The sequence below is a fragment of the Lissotriton vulgaris genome, chromosome 8, assembly GCF_964263255.1.
Source record: "Lissotriton vulgaris chromosome 8, aLisVul1.2, whole genome shotgun sequence".
Classification (NCBI taxonomy): domain Eukaryota; kingdom Metazoa; phylum Chordata; class Amphibia; order Caudata; family Salamandridae; genus Lissotriton; species Lissotriton vulgaris.
The window spans coordinates 1,434,731,807-1,434,749,515 of NC_141696.1; the positions used below are offsets into that span (position 1 = coordinate 1,434,731,807).

Sequence of the window (17,709 nt, forward strand, 5' to 3'; positions counted from 1 at the left end):
TGGACAGAATATCTGTCATATTTTGATGGAGAGCCAAAATATGCAGTCTAAATAAGCAATCACTATAGTGGCCTTTATAAGGAGCACAAAATCTAATCAGGCAGGCAACAATCATACACAGCTTGATTATAAACGTGAAAGAATAACACCATCTTGAAACTGGTGTGAAGTGATAGTGAACATACACCTACAACACCCTCTAGGACAAAATTTTTCATAACTGTTCATACATAGAAACCTCTCAAGAGGGATGTTTGTTACTTACGTCAGCTGTCAATAACAAGACACTCGTCTATAATGAGAGAGATAAAAATTGTCATGGACACAGGCATGGCATACCACCAATTTGAAGAGGAAAAATGCAAACACCTAGTGTCTGACACATGAACGTTTCAAACAATCTCAGATGCATGAAATTGACAATGCAATACAGAATCCATAGGTTGATTTTCATGCTGAGAAGTTTAATTTCCAAAAGAACTAATTATAGATAATTGGATACAAATTCATAGATCTGTCTGTTTGCAGAAGTGAACATAAATCGCTATATTATACTCCTTCACAGACAGATACTAATCAAATCTGTGAGATTCACAATAATGTATTGCTTCATATTTCTGCAACATCTCATTGTTCAAGGTGTGCTCTTTCCTCCCTTTACCTCCATTAAGTAACGGGTGCATGGTAAATATTGAAGACCCTGTAAATATGCTCTATCCTAATTATCATTTTTGCTGACTTTATCCGTTCTATCCATGCCTAGTTTTAACAAACACAATATATATTATCAACGTTTATTATATTTTGACATTTGTAGACACTTCATGCCCATTTTCTGATGCTCACCTCTGTACTAAAGGGGAATCTTCATTCATCCCTTATTCCCAGAATGAGTCCTTATTCTTTTGTACCAGGGTCTCAATCTTATGCAAATACCAAACATAAACTATGCACAACACTTTACTGCCCACCATGAACTCTCAGAAGCAACTCCTTCAAATGCTCATGACTATGGAATGCAGTAGTAGGAACGAATTCCCAAAATTACGACATAATACAATATGTAAATTTTTTGTGTGAAGGCTCTGATAGTTTTCAAAGATGTGGGAGGACCTCTCAAGTTTGGATTCACTCAGTCAGGCAGCTCTGACACTGAACAGTAAAGGTGTTCACTTCTGGTGTGCAGTTGGCATAATTCTCTACTGCTTTAACCTAGAGAAATTCAGAAAGAAAGAAATTGTAAAAGAAGATGCTAGAAATAAAATCCTGTTTCACTGCAAAATATAGAGAAGACACACCAATCAATCAGGCATAGGCGGCTTCAGTGGACTCAATCCAATCACAGCAGGTCGCCCAGAGAACCTGTGGAACCAAAGTTGTTTGCACATACTTTGGAAACTCTTGGAGAATTCCAGTAGAAGCCCATGTTCACACCAGAACATGGGCTTCTATGGGAATTCACAAGGGCATATTATCAAGCCCATTATCGCTGCTTTAGCAGCAGTTTCATGACGCCAAAGCAGCGATAATTTGAACGCCGTTCTTGATAGTATCACCTCTTCATTTTTAAGGTGTTATGACATTCTGACTCAAGATTCTTTAAAGCAAACGTTCTGGTTCTAGAAAATGCAGGCTTTGATGTAACTAATCTAATGTACCCAGGGTTGGACTGGAACAAAAAATAGGCCAGGTCCGGCACCAAAATAATAGTGCCTCAAATAGATAGGCTAAAAGTGACCCATGTTTGCAAATTGGGGCACATTTGAAGTAGCAAAGACACGCTGTATAAGTGTTTTTTAAGATAAGAAGACCGGATGGATTTGATTTCTCTGGAGGTAATGTTTGTTTTAATATGACGCCAGAAAACCAGCCCTCACACTAACCTGTAAGATCATCCCTTCAGGCACTGCCTGGTTGTCCTATAGACCAGTTGGACCTCAAATGTACCTCATGGTAGTCCTGGAAAAGCATTACACGGCGGAAGCGGGAGTTTCAAAGCTTGGCAGTTAAAACAAATGTTTCAGAAACAGAGCTGCCTCTTCCACCACTTCTTATCTGGGCAGTGCTGAGAATGTATCTTCCTCCCCACCATGTCAGCTCATTTATGCTGACAGGATAAAATAGCCTGATTTTGTCTCACGTCAGATTTATTCTCGTTTTTATTTGATCATTTTTTTAAATGTCTCTGGAATATCACCATAATCCTGCAACTCTATTGAGTCGTGATAGAAGCCATCACAGAAATCAATCCTGGGATACTGCTGAAACTGTCCCATGCATCCTAGGACACTTTTGAATTTCTATTACTTGCTGTTTTCTTCCTTTACAACTGTTAAAGAGAATAAGAAACATTTAGAGACCCCACTTCAGAGGTCAGCAGTGGGTGTTGGAACAGCATATTTAATTAAAGATCAATGCAAGTTTATAGGGCGAAACACTATGTGGTGGGGGTTCCTTTTTGTTCATGTAAGTGGAATGCACACCAGAGCTTAACTGTTCATTTAAACTTTTTCTGCATCGCATGCTTTCAGTTTGTAGGTCACATCTGTAGAACATATATCTGTTAGAGAGAATGTATGTGTAGGTCTCTTAAATATATTTCTGTAACCTAGTATATCTTATCTTTTTATACATGTTTTATTTTAACCGCTTCGCTGCTAGGCCTTTTCCTCCCCTGTGCTAAGCCTTTTTTGGGGCTATTTGGGGTAGTTCGCTCTTAGGCCCCAGTAAAGTTTTGACCCCATAAGGTATCCACATTAAATTTGCGTCCTTTTCTTCTAACATCATTGGGATTCTAAAGGTACCCAGGGTTTGTGGATTACTCTGCAGAGGACCCATAAATTAGCCACAATACAGGTACATTTTGTTTTTTGGGGGAAAAATGGGAAAAAAGTGCCACAAATGAAAGCGTGTTTTTCCCCCTGAAAATGGTATCAAAAAAGGGTTTTCCCAGCTATTAGGGAATGAAAGACTTTTGTAAGAAAACCAACATTTTTTACACAGTTTTGGTATTTTTCTGGAACATAGCCTATTTTTGCTATTTTTTGTGCTTTCAACCTCTTTCCAGTTAATGGTAGAAATGGGAATGAAAGCAATAATGGATCCTAGAAAGCTAGACACAATTGAGGTATCATTTTACTCAGGACACTAAGGAGAACGCTGAGGGGTAGGACATTTGTGCCGGCACGGCGATTCCGCACAAAAATATATGGAAAATGTGTTTTTTTCCAGCTAAATTTGAGGTTTGCAGGGGATTCTGGGTAGGGAAACGTTGGGGGATCCACGTAAGCCATACCTCATTAGACTCCCCAGGGTGTCTAGTTTTCAGAAATGTGTGGGTTTGTGTGGTAAGTACAAGAATGCTTCAATAGAAAGAGTGAATTGTAAGGAATAACTTATTTATTCAATTAAGTTCCTCTGAGTAGAAATCTGTGGCTCTCCTTCTGGCTAGTCAGTCAGTAACTGCCAAAGAGTGGAACCCTTCCAGCCTCATAGGAATGTGGAATGCACTAGGCACAGTGCTCCACAATCCATAACTAACATAGAAGATTACAACATATCCTCGTCCCTTATTTAAACAAAAGACATAAAGAAAAATACTAAAACATTACTCGAAGTCTAATATGGCTTGAGAGATATAAAGTTGAAAGGAGCACATGTAAGATAAAATGCAAAAGTGAATACTAGGGAACTTACCTACAGAAATAAGCTTAACAATAATTAAATCATTGGAGAAAAGAAAACAAAACAAATTATTTACGTATGTAATCCTTTAGGTATCCTGGAGGATAATGATTTCTGTAAAGTCTTACCTCTCGGGTAGGTTAGCATGCCACAGGAGAATCTGCAGAAACAGAAGCAGGAGCATCACCTCCTCCCTGTACAACTCTTTGAAGAGCAAAGTTGTCCTGAGAATTGTAAATGAGGTCATTGTCAGACATTGACAAAAACTTAATATCTAGAAAATTGTCACAACGATTGTTCTTGACTACAACCCCTGTACCCACATTACTTTTCTGGTACAAAGCCACTCGCATATAGTTCCATTTTTCTTCATTGTCAAAAACCACACAATATGGTAAGGTAAGTTTAACTCTAAAAGGACCTAAACATTTTTTGAAAGGAATTCCAGGTCTGCCAGAGAGTATCTTTACCCAGTCTCCAGGACACATTCTCTTCTCTATTTCTTTTTATAGTTCACACTTGCATGTGGAGTAACTTGAGTTGACTTGATAGGAATCAAATCTTTTGTTACAATGTCTTTAATCCAGGTGGGAACCAATATCTTATTTGGTGGTCTCCCACGCATCATCTCAAAAGGTGTTTTGTTAGTGATACTATGCACACTAGAGCGATATGCCCAAACCATTTCTGATACCATTGAGTCTACTTCTTTACCACTGGAGATAGCCATTTGGATAACACCTTTAATTAGACGGTTGGCTCTCTCAACAATTCAGTTTCCTTGTGGGTTGTATAGGGAAGTATGGCTGTGCTTAATACCACAAGTGGACAAAAAGTTTTTCATTTCAACAGATATTAATTGCGTAGCATTATCTGTTATAAGCACTGAAGGTAATCCTTCGTCTCTCCAAATACTCTTCATAACATTGATGGTAGTTGAAGTTGTCACGTCCCTGGTAAATTCTATCACTAACCATTTCATGTGAACATCCACAATTACTATTCCAAATCGTAAGTTTTCTTTGAGACTATTCATTGGACCAATGAAGTCCATACATATGGTATGCCATGGTAGACCTGGATCAGAGATGTGACCATGAAGATGCTTGTATGCCAGTTTTCAAACGTTTATCACTCTCTTTGCAAATTTCACAATTTATAACATAAGAATTCACATCCGAATCTATACCTGGCCACCACCAATTTGTTCTTAATCTTTGTTTTGTTCGAGTTTGGCCCAAATGTCCCTCATGGGCTAGTCTAATCAAATTTTGCCTCAAAGAAGCCGGAGGAATAAACATGTCCACTCTCATGATCACAATATCTTCGCACACTGACAATTCATCTAAAAGTTTGACAAATGGCCTATTGGTGAGAGAGACTGCGCTCTCCCTTTTACAACCTTGCCTTATCAATTTTTTAAGTTGTTGCATAGAATTGTCAGCAGACATGGCATTGACCCACTCAATTCTGGTTAAAGCTTGGGGTTCACACACACACTTAAAACATCTTGTACAAAAGCAACTGCCCCCTCATTCTCTTTTTTTAAGACAGCAACTTTTTCAACTGTCTCCCAGTTAAGTGATAATCTTGAGAGGCAGTCTGCTTGTATGTTTCTCTAGCCTTGAATATACTCTACATTATAACAAAATTTCTGAAGACGAGAAGCAAATCTGGCTAATCTAGCTGAAAACTTTGCATCACCACCTGGTAACAACACTCTTATGAGAGGTTTATGATCCGTTTTTAGTGTGAATTTAATTCCCCACAGATAGGTCCAAAAGTATTCACACGCCCTGGCAGCAGCTAGAGTTTCCAATTCTATGACTGAATAGTTTTTTTCTGATGTAGTTAACGTTCTTGATGCAAACGCTACAGTTTTTTCTTTACCATTATGAATCTGAGCTAAGACTGCCCCAAGACCTGTAGCACTTGCATCAACTGGAAGTACAGACCGTAGTTTTGTGTCAAAAGGTGTGAGAATCTCTGCATCACAAATGTCCTTTTTAATGTTTTCAAAACAAGTTTGTTGAATATTACTCCACAAAAAAACTGACTCCTTTCTGTAAGAGAGATCTTAGATCAGCTGTTTTACTTGAGAAGTCTCTAATAAATGTAGAATAATATTCGATCAATCCTAAGAATGATCGCAGTTTATCTTTATCTGATGGAATGGGAGCTAATCGAATTGCATCCAAAAGATTCTGTTTGGGCTTCACTCCTTGTTCTGAGATTTCATACCCTAAGTAATCCACTTTGTCTACTAAAAACTTACATTTATCCTATCTAAGAGTTAAGCCTGATTCTCTAATTCTGAATAGGGCCTCACAAAGTGTATGGTTATGCTGGTCAACTGTGTCTCCAAATATTAAAATATTGTCTTGGAAGAAGACGATATTCTTCATTCCTTTAAACAGTACATTCATCATCCTTTGGAATATGCTAGCTGCAGAGCATAAGCCAAAAGGCATTCTGACACATTAGTAAATGCCCTTTGTGGTAATGAACGCTGTTAAAAATTTTGATTCTTCGTGTAGTCTAATTTGGGGGTTCGTGTTTTTCAAATCCAATTTTGAAAATCATTTTCCACCACTCAATGCTAAAATTTATTCATTAATGTTGGGGAGTGGGAATGTGTCGACCACTACATTTTGGTTAAGTGACCTAGGGTCAATGCAGAACCTAAACTTGCTGTCAGACATTTCGGTGATAACTACTGGTGAAACCCATAAAGAGCTCTCATTCGGTTCAATTACCCCTGAATCAAGCATATCCTGAAGCATTTTCTTTACAGCTTCTCTAGCTATTAAAGTTGTCTTGCGTGCTTTATGCTGAACTGGAATCGCATTTGACTTCAAAATTATCTTATGTACATATCCTTTAAAGCAACCCAACTCATCCTTAAATACATCCTTAGCTTCTTTTAAGATATCTTCCAAAGAGGGATTTTCTATGACTAGTACGTGTGTTGGAGCTCTGGGGTCTATAATGATGGACAGGTCAAATTGATGCATCCATCCTAAAATGGGTGGTCCATCCCTTGCAACATAGACCTTACCTCCAATCGATCTGCCTTTGAATTCAATGATTGATTTCATATATCATAAGATCAATAGTTTCACCCTGATAACCCCCTGGATTGATGTCTTTAGGATGTAACTCTTCGCTAGGCCACAAGATTACAACAGTTTGGTAGGATGGCGGCCGAGCCCGGGGCCAAAAAACCAGGTGACCCCCCAAAACCAGGTAGTTTTGTTATAGGTAATTCTGAAGTCTCCACAGTACGATTTGGGCCATTTCCTATTGCAGCCACTATTCCTACCCACACAAGTGAGGTACCATTTTTAATGAGAGACCTGGGGGAACGCTGGGTGGTAGGACATTTGTGTCAGCCCGGTGATCCTACAACTTTACCACACAGAAAAGTGAGAAAAAATAGGTTTTTACATCAAAATTTGAGGTTTGCAGGGGATTCTGGGTAGGGAAATGTTGGGGGACACAGGCAAGCCATACCTTGCTGGACTCCCCCAGGTGTCTAATTTTCAGAAATGTGTGGGTTTGGTAGGTTTCCCTAGATGGCCGCCGAGCCCGGTGCCAAAAACTCATGAGACCCCCCCTTGCAAAACCAGGTTGTTTTGTGATAGGTAATTTTGATGTCGCATCAACAGGTTATTGGCGCTTGCCTGTCGCAGGTACTTGACCCACCCACACAAGTGAGGTACCATTTTTCTCAGAAGACTTTGGGGAATATGGGGTGGGAGGAATCTTGTGGATCCACTCATATTCCAGAACTTTCCACCACAGAAATGTGAGGAAAATGTGTTTGTTTTGACAAATATTGAGGTTTGCAAGGGATTCTGGGTAACAGAACCTGGTGAGAGCCAGACAAGTCACCTCATCCTGGATTTCCCTGGGTGTCTAGTTTTCAAAAATGTATAGGCTTGCTAGGTTTCCCTAAGTGCCGGAAGAGTTAGGGTTCTTAATCTACAGCTAGGCAATTTGCAAAAAAAGGGTCAGTTTTCACTGTGAAAATGTGGTGTCCACTTTGCGTTGTGGGCCGTTTCCTGTCGTGGGCACTAGGCCTACCCACACAAGTGAGGTACCGTTTTTCTTGGAAGACTTTGGGGAATGTGGGTGAGAGTAATTTTGTGGATCCACGCAGATTCCAGAACTTTGCACCACAGAAATGTGAGGAAAATGTGTTAGTGCTAGTGTTAAAAACTACAGCTAGGCACTTTGCCAAAAAAGGGTAATTTTTCACTGTTGCGTTTTGCGCCGTTTTCTGACGCGTGCACTAGCCCCACCCACAGAATTGAGGTACCATTTTTCTCGTAAGACTTTGGGGGATGCGGGTGAGTGAAATGTTGTGGATCCACGCAGATTCCAGAGCTTTTCACCACAGAAATGTGAGAAAAATGTGTTTTTTGACAATTCTTTAGGTTTGCAAGGGATTCTGGGTAACAGAACCTGGTGAGAGCCAGTCTAGTCACCGCATCCTGAATTCCCCTTGGTATCTAGTTTTAAAAAATGTACAGCTTTGCTAGGTTTGCCCCAATATGCCCCCAAGGGGGCAGAAAGACTGTGGCTATTTTTTTGTTGGGGTAAGCCCATTTTGGGCAGCCCCCATGCATGAAAAAGCCAGCATAATCACTGGCGCCTAGTGGACTTTATGTCCCCCCAGGGGGCAGATCAGGGGCCACTGCCCCCATCTGCCCTCCAGGGGCAGAAAGACTGGAATTTCTCTGGGGGGGTATTGTAATCCCCATTTTGGGCAGCTTCTACACAAATAAAAAAAAAATCCCTGGCGTCAAGTGGGCTACTGCCCCCATCTGCCCCCAGGGGGGGAGAAAGGCTGTAATGGTGGCAGTGTGGGGGCAATGGGGTGCCGGTTTTGGGCAGCCCCCACCCTAAAAACAAATGCACAAAAAAATACCTGCCGTTTAGTGCGTTTTCTGGCCCCCGGGGGTCAGAAAGTCTAGATTAGTGGTGGGAGGTGGGGCCATTGTCGTGCCCTTTTTGGGCAGCCCCCACCCTCATTGAAATTGCAAAAAAAAACCCTGGCGTCGAGTGGGCTTTCTGCCCCCCAGAGGGGGCAGAAAGGCTGTAATGGTGGTAGGGGTTGGGGGCATTGGGATGCCTGTTTTGGGCAGCTCCCATCCTAAAAACAAATGCGCCCTAAAAAATCCCTGGCATTTAGTGGGCTTTCTGCCCCTTGGGGGCAGAAAGGCTGTAATGGTGGCAGGGGTGGGGGCATTGGCGTGCCTGTTTTGGGCAGCCCCCAACTTCATTGAAATTTCACCCAAAAAAATCCCTGGCATCCAGTTGGCTTTCTGCCTCCCCGGGGTGGGCAGATTGGAGGCTACTGCCCCCATATGCCCCCCAGGGGATGCAGAAAGACTGAATATGGCCCAAAGAAATGTTGGGGGGAGCAAGCCCTTGCCCAAGAGGCCGCTCCGCCCTCCCTGGTGTCTAGTGGTGGATCCCTGCTTGGGGATTGCCTTCCTGCAGAGATTCTCCCCTCTCCAATGATACCTCTCCCGTCTTTCTACGTGCTCAGGGGGCTGAGATAGCCCCCTGAGCACGTAGAAAGTGAAACTGAAATGAGCCTAAATGCTCATTTCAGTTTCGGTTTCAGAGAAATGATGTCAGCGCAACGTGCACGCTGATTTCACTAAAACAGAGGGGGCTTGGGAGCTAGGGAAACTCTTCCCCAGCTTCCGAGGTCACAGGGTAGAAATAGAAATCCCTCTGGTGCCTGCAACAGAGGGATTTCTGGGGCCATTTGCCATGAAGGCCGGGAACCCCGTTGCGCATGACTGCTCCCGGCCGTCGTGCGCATGGAAGGGATTAAAGGAAACCATGTAAACAATAACATGTGGTACAGTTAATCTGTGATTTATATTGCCATTAGACAGCTTTCCGGGGATGGCAGCCGGTATTGATTATCCCCTTTTTGCCAGCGATAGTTAGCGTTAATGACATGCAAACTAGGTGTTCCTTCTCAAAATTTCTGGAAAACTGTCGCTAACACCACATCGCACTATTAGCAATGATGGCCTGAACCAGCGAACTGGCAAAAAAGTCACGCTAAGGCCCTTTAGCTGCAGGAACTTAAGACCAGAAAAAACCTGGTCTAAGAATGTTGATAAAGGGAGGTATAAAAAGAAGACTAGCTCAGAGCCCCATCTGAAGACCCACTGATGCCATGGATGTACCAATCATTCAACTTGGAGCACCACGAAGGCAACAAACCACCACAGCCACTGCTACCTCCCCCAGGCCCACCACGAGGTAGCGCAGAAGAAGACAGAGGGGCCCGCGCAGACGTCTCAGGCTCGCAGACCTAACACCAGAGGATTTCATTGCCCAGTACAGGCTCAAAAGGACATCCATCAACACACCCTGAACCTGACTGATGCCACCAACATAGCGGAGAACCATTATTTCTCCACAGACTAAGCTGCTGGCTGTGCTGCACATTTGCTGCACATGTTGGCCTCTGGGGCCTTTAAACCAACAATGGCCAGCGTCAGCAGAGTTTCACCCACAGCCTTTTCAATCTTCCTCCCGACAGTCTTGGATGACATACTCAGCCTGATACCCCAGCACCTTCACTTCCCCAACACTGTGCAGGAACAGATTGAGACCAAGCAAGGATTTCACGCCATAGCCAGATTCCCGCAGGTGCTGGGGGCAATTGACTTCACACATGTCCTTTTTGTGCCTCCTGCGACAGCTCACACATATACTGCAACAGAAAGCACACCCATTCTATGAATGTGCAGGCAATAGTTGACCACCGGGTACTGTACACCAATGTCATAACCAAGTTCCGAGTGAGTGTGCATGATTCCGACATCTTCCGACAGTCCATCATAAACCACCTCTTCCAGGATGGTACATATGGAACTGCAGTTCTTGTTGGTAAGTATTAACTGAACCTACCACACGCTTCAACTCCACATTCATGCAACTCACAATTGTGAGAATGTCCATGTTACAATCTCACATACAACATGTCAACCAACATGCCCACTTACTAGACACAACAACACAAGTAACTGTGGGAACTGTGGCTAACAATGTAGACAAACCATCCCCAAAGGCCAGCCCCGCCGCCACTCATTTGCAAATGCGGGGAGAGGTGGGAACCAAGTATGTGCGACTGAGGGACTTGACCCATAAGGAAAGTATGTACACAAAGCCCAGTGTGTTGGTGTTGTGCTGGACAGTCGGGACTAAGCTGAGCGCAGACCTGCCCATGTGGAAATATAGTGTGTTTCCGTAGTCCAGCCTGATGGCAATGACTGTGTGGGTGACTGTCTTACCTGACAATGGGGGGATCCATATGAAGGTTGCATGGAGGATGCAGAGGCAGTTGAATCAGCTGCAGGCCACTGCATAGACCTGTTGATTCATGGAGAGTGTGGAGTCAAATATGGTGCCTAGGTACCTAGAGTTGGGGGGGTGGCTGTCGGAGGTGTTGGTCCACCAGGTGATGTCACATGCTGATGGGTTGGCACGAGGATGAGGACTCATGTCTCCTCTGCGTATAGCACCCCCAGCTGTGGATCATCCATGTTGCAACTTACATAAATCCTTCCTGGAAGCCCAGTTTGGTGTGTGGGCATATTGTTGAGGGAGTTCATGAGCTTGGTGTCCTTGTAGGTGGTGTTGTTTAATGGTATCCTCAATGTTGCACCAGTTGTTATCCATGTGTCAGCAGATGCATCTGGCAACTTTGAGGTTCTTGGTGACCGAGGTGGCATTTATTGCACGCTGTATGTTGGAGTTGCATAGTGGGGCAAGTGTGTATGCGCAGTTGGAGATACATGTCTGTAACTCGTGGACTAGTGCTATTGGTGTTGACTGCAGCTTTGTGGGTGTTGCTGTTGATGGTGGTGTGTAGCATCTCCTCGGTGACGCAGCTCCACTAACTTTGTGTGGTTCCAGATGTGGTTTAGGGTGGCTGGGGCCCCTGAGGGCCCCTGGGGAGGGTGACCTCCCCAGCCCAGGCTCCGTCCTTGAGCCTGCTGCATGGCAGGGTACCTGGGATGGGGTCCCTCAGGTGCGAGGAGGCTTTCCCTGCGCCTCTGGGCCCTGGAGCCCCGGCAGGGTCCAGGGGCCCACCAGGCCTGGGGTCAGGTGCTGCAGTACTGGGACCTGTCCCCAGGCCTGCCGCTCTGCCAAAGGCCCGGAACGGGGTTCCCTCGTGCCCAGGGAGCCTCCCCCTGCTTGGCTGGGTTCAGGAGCTCCAGCCGGGGCCTCTGAGGGCCCTGGGGAGGACGGCCTCCACACCCCGGACTCCGTCCTTGGGCCTGCCGTGTAGCAGGGTGCCCAGGATGGGGTCCCACTGGCCCGAGGAGGCTTCGCCTGCGCCTCTGGGCCCAGGAGCCCCAATGGTATCCAGGGGCTCCACTGGGCCCCAGGTCGAGTGCTCCCGCCCTGGGCCCCATCCTCCAGCCTGCCGCTCTGCCAATGTGTGCCCTCTTGTCTTCTGTGCAAATAATAACTCACTTTTAAAAAGTTCATAAAAACGGTGTTTAGCCAGCAGCCGACATGAAGCGGGCCTAGACACCCAAGGATGGCGTCCAGTTTGGGAGCCTCGAGGTCGAACTACACCCGCACCTGCTCAGCCTCTGGCCCTCCAGCACATGGCGTTGGAAGGCCGTGTGTTTTTCCTGAGGGTCTTGGGAGACTGCCGGGCCATGGGTGCCTCGTGCTGGGTAGTTTGGGTGGTGGGTGGGGTCTCCTCGATGCAGCTCTGCAGCCCTGATTCTGGAGGTGAGTCGCGGATGATGTCAATGATGTCTAGGAGGGCTTTTGCGTCAATGCTGGGGTTACCTCCTCGTTATCAGTGAAGAGTTGCTGGGACTGCTCTGCAGGGGGTGTTGATGATGGCCCTGCAATGTGAAGGAGAAATGGTGTATTGCATGTATGTAGCCTCGTGGTACATGTTGAAATTCAGACAGCATGGCATTGTACATTGTGACAGTCTATAGATCTGGGCGATGACCCAGAGTCATTGAGGATGTGCACTGTGCTCTGCTTGATTGTGCATGTGTGTCATCGTGGACATCTCCACCCCAGTACCTGGTGGTCACTCACCCTGTTGCGGTTGTGTTGTGTCCTGTCGAGCAGTGTCCGGTCCCCCGACTCCGGTCACAGTATCCACAATGATGACTGTTGACATCAGTTCGTCCATGTCATCCAGCACGAGCTGTAGCGCTGGGCCCCCACCTCCAGTCTGCATTGCTGCCTTCTTGTTTGCTGGGAATTTCTCCTTGGTCTTTTGCTTGATGTCATTCCATTGCCTCTTGACCTTGTCCATTGTCCTCTCCGATGACATTCACCTTGTCTACGATGTCCCGCCATATTCCATTTTTGGTGCCCAATGACACGTTGGAGGTGACGAACAGTTGTTGATGGTGTTCCATCACCTCCGTGACTATGATCCTGTTCGCCTACAGACTGAACTTTCTCTTCCTCTTCTTCTTGTACTTGCCCTTCCCTGTCCCCGAGGTCCCGGGCTGGTTGTCCGGGGTGCTGGTCGTCCGGGGTGCTTGTGGGGTTACGTTCGTCCTCTGCGCCTGCTCCAAAGTTCAGTAACCCGTACCAACCTACAACCACCATCAAAGAGTGTCAAGACACATCTTGCCAGATCCCACTTCCTCAGAGACACACTGACGTGCTCTGAGCGAAATAAATGATGGTGCTTGCTATGCTAGAGGGTGCGCAAAGGGACCATGGTGCCTCCTATTTTTGAAAAAGCATGACCTGCTACCATGCGTGCAACCAACTGACATGATGGTGGGTGCACATGTGGTGCTGCTCGCATGGGTTCCAGACCCTGCCCTGCTGGAGGATTTGCAGTGCTGATCATTCTAGAGCATGCCATCTGTGTCTGGCATGCTGGTGGGCCAAGAAACCCCTATGAGCCTTTTTGTCCGTCATATTGGAGGCTGTGCAGAGCATAGAATGGAGGAGGTCTGCTAGCTGTTCCCCATGTGTCCCAGTGCTGAATCTTCCAGGATGTGCAAGTAGCTCCTGTGGGTTCTGCCACACCTGCTTGAACCTGAGTGCTGACGGGTGCACAAGTTTGAATCAGAATTTCGGTTTAAGGATTACCACTTCAATGCTTTGTTTCATTTGACAAACCAAAGGAAATGATGGACGAACCGTTGACAATACAAGCGCTCACCCCCAGTCAACTGATCTGGGTTTAATCCATCACCATTCTTTAGCCCACTCTGCCACCCCAGTTCAGACATGGCCATATGCAAATCAGTCTGACCCTGTGCCTCATGGGAACAGTCCAGCCCAAACTGCCAAGCCATGCCTTTCCCGGACCGGAAACAAGCTACCGAGGACCGGCTTCTGGCATTTCAGCCGTCTTCAGCCCGGCTTGTTTGAATCTAGTGGCAAAGTGAGCAAGGGACTCACATCTGAGCATACCCTGCCAATTTATGGCGAACAAAGAACAAAGAACAAAGAAAAACCAGCACGTGGAAGGTGTGGAGGGAGCAAATTAAGTCAACTAATCTACCACAAACACAAACACAAACACAACATCTTCAGAGATAAACATACCTGAAATATATTTACTTACTTAATAAGTAATTTAATAAAGCTATACCTCATTTCCCCCTCCCTTGTTCACGACTATCAAATACTGCTAACTCTGCAGGTATTCTTTGTTAATAAAATCTCATTTGCCCTTATGTGCTTGTTGGAGCAGTAGTTCATGAGCAGTGACATTAAGTGATTATTACAATATGCCTCTCACCTCAGTATTCTCATATTTTCTATGTAAGGATGTATTCTGTGAGCATGTACATTTGTAACATCGCCTGTGAGGAAATAGAAAACAAGAGATATGAACACTTACTCCTGCATTGCAAACAGATTCAATGTTATTTAAAGCTTGTGGCACTTTAAGGTTAATATTTTCTTGCAGTAAGCTAAATTATTTCAAAGAATGCAAACTCCTCTAGAACACAGAGTGGAATAGGCAACATACAAACTCATTGCTGGCAAATGGGGACAACAACCCAACAGGAAAGAGTAATGCTCGACAAGAGGAAAAAATGAAGGCTTACTTAAGTGAGGCTGCTTTTACCCATATTGGAACTCAGTCTGGTCACCCGAGGTTGTCTTCCCAATATTATGAAAATAAGTAAAATCAGGAAAAAATACAATAGAGTCTTCTCTTTGAAGAGCTTATTCAGAGAAAGACACAGAGAAAAAATTAAGTCAAGGAACCCCAATCCACACCTCTCGACCATATAATATATCAGAAGCAAACAACTACAACAGACGTCCAGGAGACACCCGGATGTAGCATTATTAACCCATAGGAACAACATAACACCAAATTGGAAATAAAACGGAAAATCAGAAAAGGTCTCATCGAAGGTCAAGGAAATGAAAATGGGAAAGTAAGCAAAAGAAAACCCAGGAAAATCCATTTCCTTAGAGACGAAAACAAGGGTTCTTTGAATACTGCTCAAGACAACGAAAACTCTGGATCCCCTACAAACCATTATAGCTTCTACCATTGAAAGCGCCCCCACAGTTAGTGATACTAAATGCCATAGGGACCTCCAACACAGACCAGCACCCTGAAGCCAGGAAAATGGAAGAGCAGCCCATAAGAGCTTAAACCCATAGGCTAATCTGTTTCATCACCCCCGAATACCCTAAACCAGTTAATTAAAAAAAAAATCGCAGAAAAAAAAAAAAACTGCCGCACCGAGGAGGAATCTGATGAACTTGTCCCCAGTGCTAGATTTTATTAGTTTATTCAATGAAAATGCGATAGCAGTGAACAGATCCTTATTGTAAAGTTGTTTTACTGAAATAGAATGATTGGCCTTTGTGAAAAGCTGCAATATTCAATCAGTATAAATCTCTCATGTCGCAGGGGGGACCCCGCGCAAGGGTAAAATTCTATTCCGCGATCATAGCTAATCCAGTATTGGAAAGTGATGATAATTTTCTTTGCAGAGGAATAGATCGTATACCCACTCAGCAGTACAAGAACATGCTCATGGTTAACCCCACAGCTCCAAACAGTAAACAGACAAAATAACGACTACAAAATATCGAATGGACATAATATCGAGTACAAAATATAGGCTGGACAAAATATCGAATGGACAGAATATAGACATCAAAAATATCGTTTTGAAGGTAAGTAATGTAATATCAATTTTAAAATATAGATAGTCAAAATATCGCAGTACATAATATAGGTTAATAAAAATATCGAACATTTAATAATATCGAATTTTTTATAGTGTATTTTATGTGTTAAAAGTGTTTATTTATGTTATAATGTAATTTAAATAATAAATTTAATGTTATTTAAATTTTGCGTAATTTAATTCTGTAGCGGGTTGTGGGTTTATAGGGGAATAGTTTGGGAAGTAATTTAATTATAATTAATTAAATATCTAAATTTATTTATTGGTATTTGTTTATAATTCATTGTTAATTAATTTTTATTTTGAAATTAATTAAATTTGAATTGGCAATTAATTTTATTTAATTGATTAATTGATAATTATGTTAATTTAACTAATTTTATTTCTGTAGCGGGTTGTGGGTTTATATGGGAATAGGGTGGGAAGTAATTTAATTATAATTAATTAAATATGTTAATTTATGTAGTGTTATTTACTTATAATTAATTGTTAAATAATTGTTATTTGGTAATTAATTAAATTTTAATTGAGAATTAATTTTATTAAATTGATTAATTGATAATTATGTTAATTTTACTAATTTATTTCCTGTAGTCGGTTGTGGGTTTATAGGGGAATAGGGTGGGAAGTAATTTAATTATAACTAATTACATATGTTAATTTTTGGGGTTTTTTATTAGATTTTAATTGTTAAGTAACTTTTTATTTACTAATTAATTAATTGTTAATTTCTAATTATTTAGTGTTAATAGATAACTAATTGTAATGATTAATTTAAATTAGTACTGGTAATTAATTAACTATCATATTATATTAAATTGGTAATTACTTTTAATTAATTTTTTATAGATATTAATATATATTTTTTTTACATAATATATGAAGTATCTACTTTCCCTACTGTTGCACTCATTGGAGTGGGAATAGTAATTTTTACCCCTACGCTATCCAACGCTTTCCCTACTGTTGCACTCTCTGGAGTGGGAATAGTAATTTTTACCCCTACGCTATCCAACGCTTTCCCTACTGTTGCACTCTCTGGAGTGGGAATAGTAATTTTTACCCCTACGCTATCCAACGCTTTCCCTACTGTTGCACTCTCTGGAGTGGGAATAGTCATTTTTACCCCTACGCTATCCAGCGCTTTCCCTACTGTTGCACTCTCTGGAGTGGGAATAGTAATGTTTACCCCTACGCTATCCAACCCTTTCCCTACTGTTGCACTCTTTGGAGTGGGAATAGTAATTTTTACCCCTACGCTATCCAATGCTTTCCCTACTGTTGCACTCTCTGGAGTGTGAATAGTAATTTTTACCCCTACGCTATCCAACGCTTTCCCTACTGTTGCACTCTCTGGAGTGGGAATAGTAATTTTTACCCCTACGCTATCGAACGCTTTCCCTACTGTTGCACTCTTTTGAGTGGGAATAGTAATTTTTACCCCTACGCTATCCAACGCTTTCCCTACTGTTGCACTCTCGGGAGTGGGAATAGTAATTTTTACCCCTACGCTATCCAACGCTTTCCCTACTGTTGCACTCTATGGAGTGGGAATAGTAGTTTTTAACCCTACGCTATCCAACGCTTTCCCTACTGTTGCACTCTCTGGAGTGGGAAAAGTAATTGTTACCTCTACGCTATCCAACTCCTTATCTACTGTTGCACTCTCTGGAGTGGGAATAGTAATTTTTACACTTCCACTATCCTACGGTAATAATATTGGATATTTTTTAATTATATTATGTTACTATATATATATATATGTTTTAACAAATATGATTGTACATTTTTTTTATAACTTTAATTAATTATTTAATTA

The 17,709-nt window shown here is 43.0% G+C and overlaps 1 protein-coding gene across 1 annotated transcript in view; it reads right to left on the reverse strand.

Moving 5' to 3' along the window:
- Nucleotides 1-443: 443 nt before the first annotated feature.
- Nucleotides 444-17,709, reverse strand: part of LOC147698893 (cell surface glycoprotein CD200 receptor 2-like) — a 242,770-nt gene continuing 225,504 nt past the window's right edge. The window contains exons 6-8 of the mRNA XM_086935509.1: nt 14,471-14,534; nt 3,813-3,908; nt 444-1,212 (exon numbers count right to left, since the gene is read on the reverse strand). Coding sequence (XP_086791635.1) covers nt 14,490-14,534 — 45 coding nt within the window. The 3' untranslated portion in view covers nt 444-1,212; nt 3,813-3,908; nt 14,471-14,489. The remainder of the gene's footprint in view (nt 1,213-3,812; nt 3,909-14,470; nt 14,535-17,709) is intronic.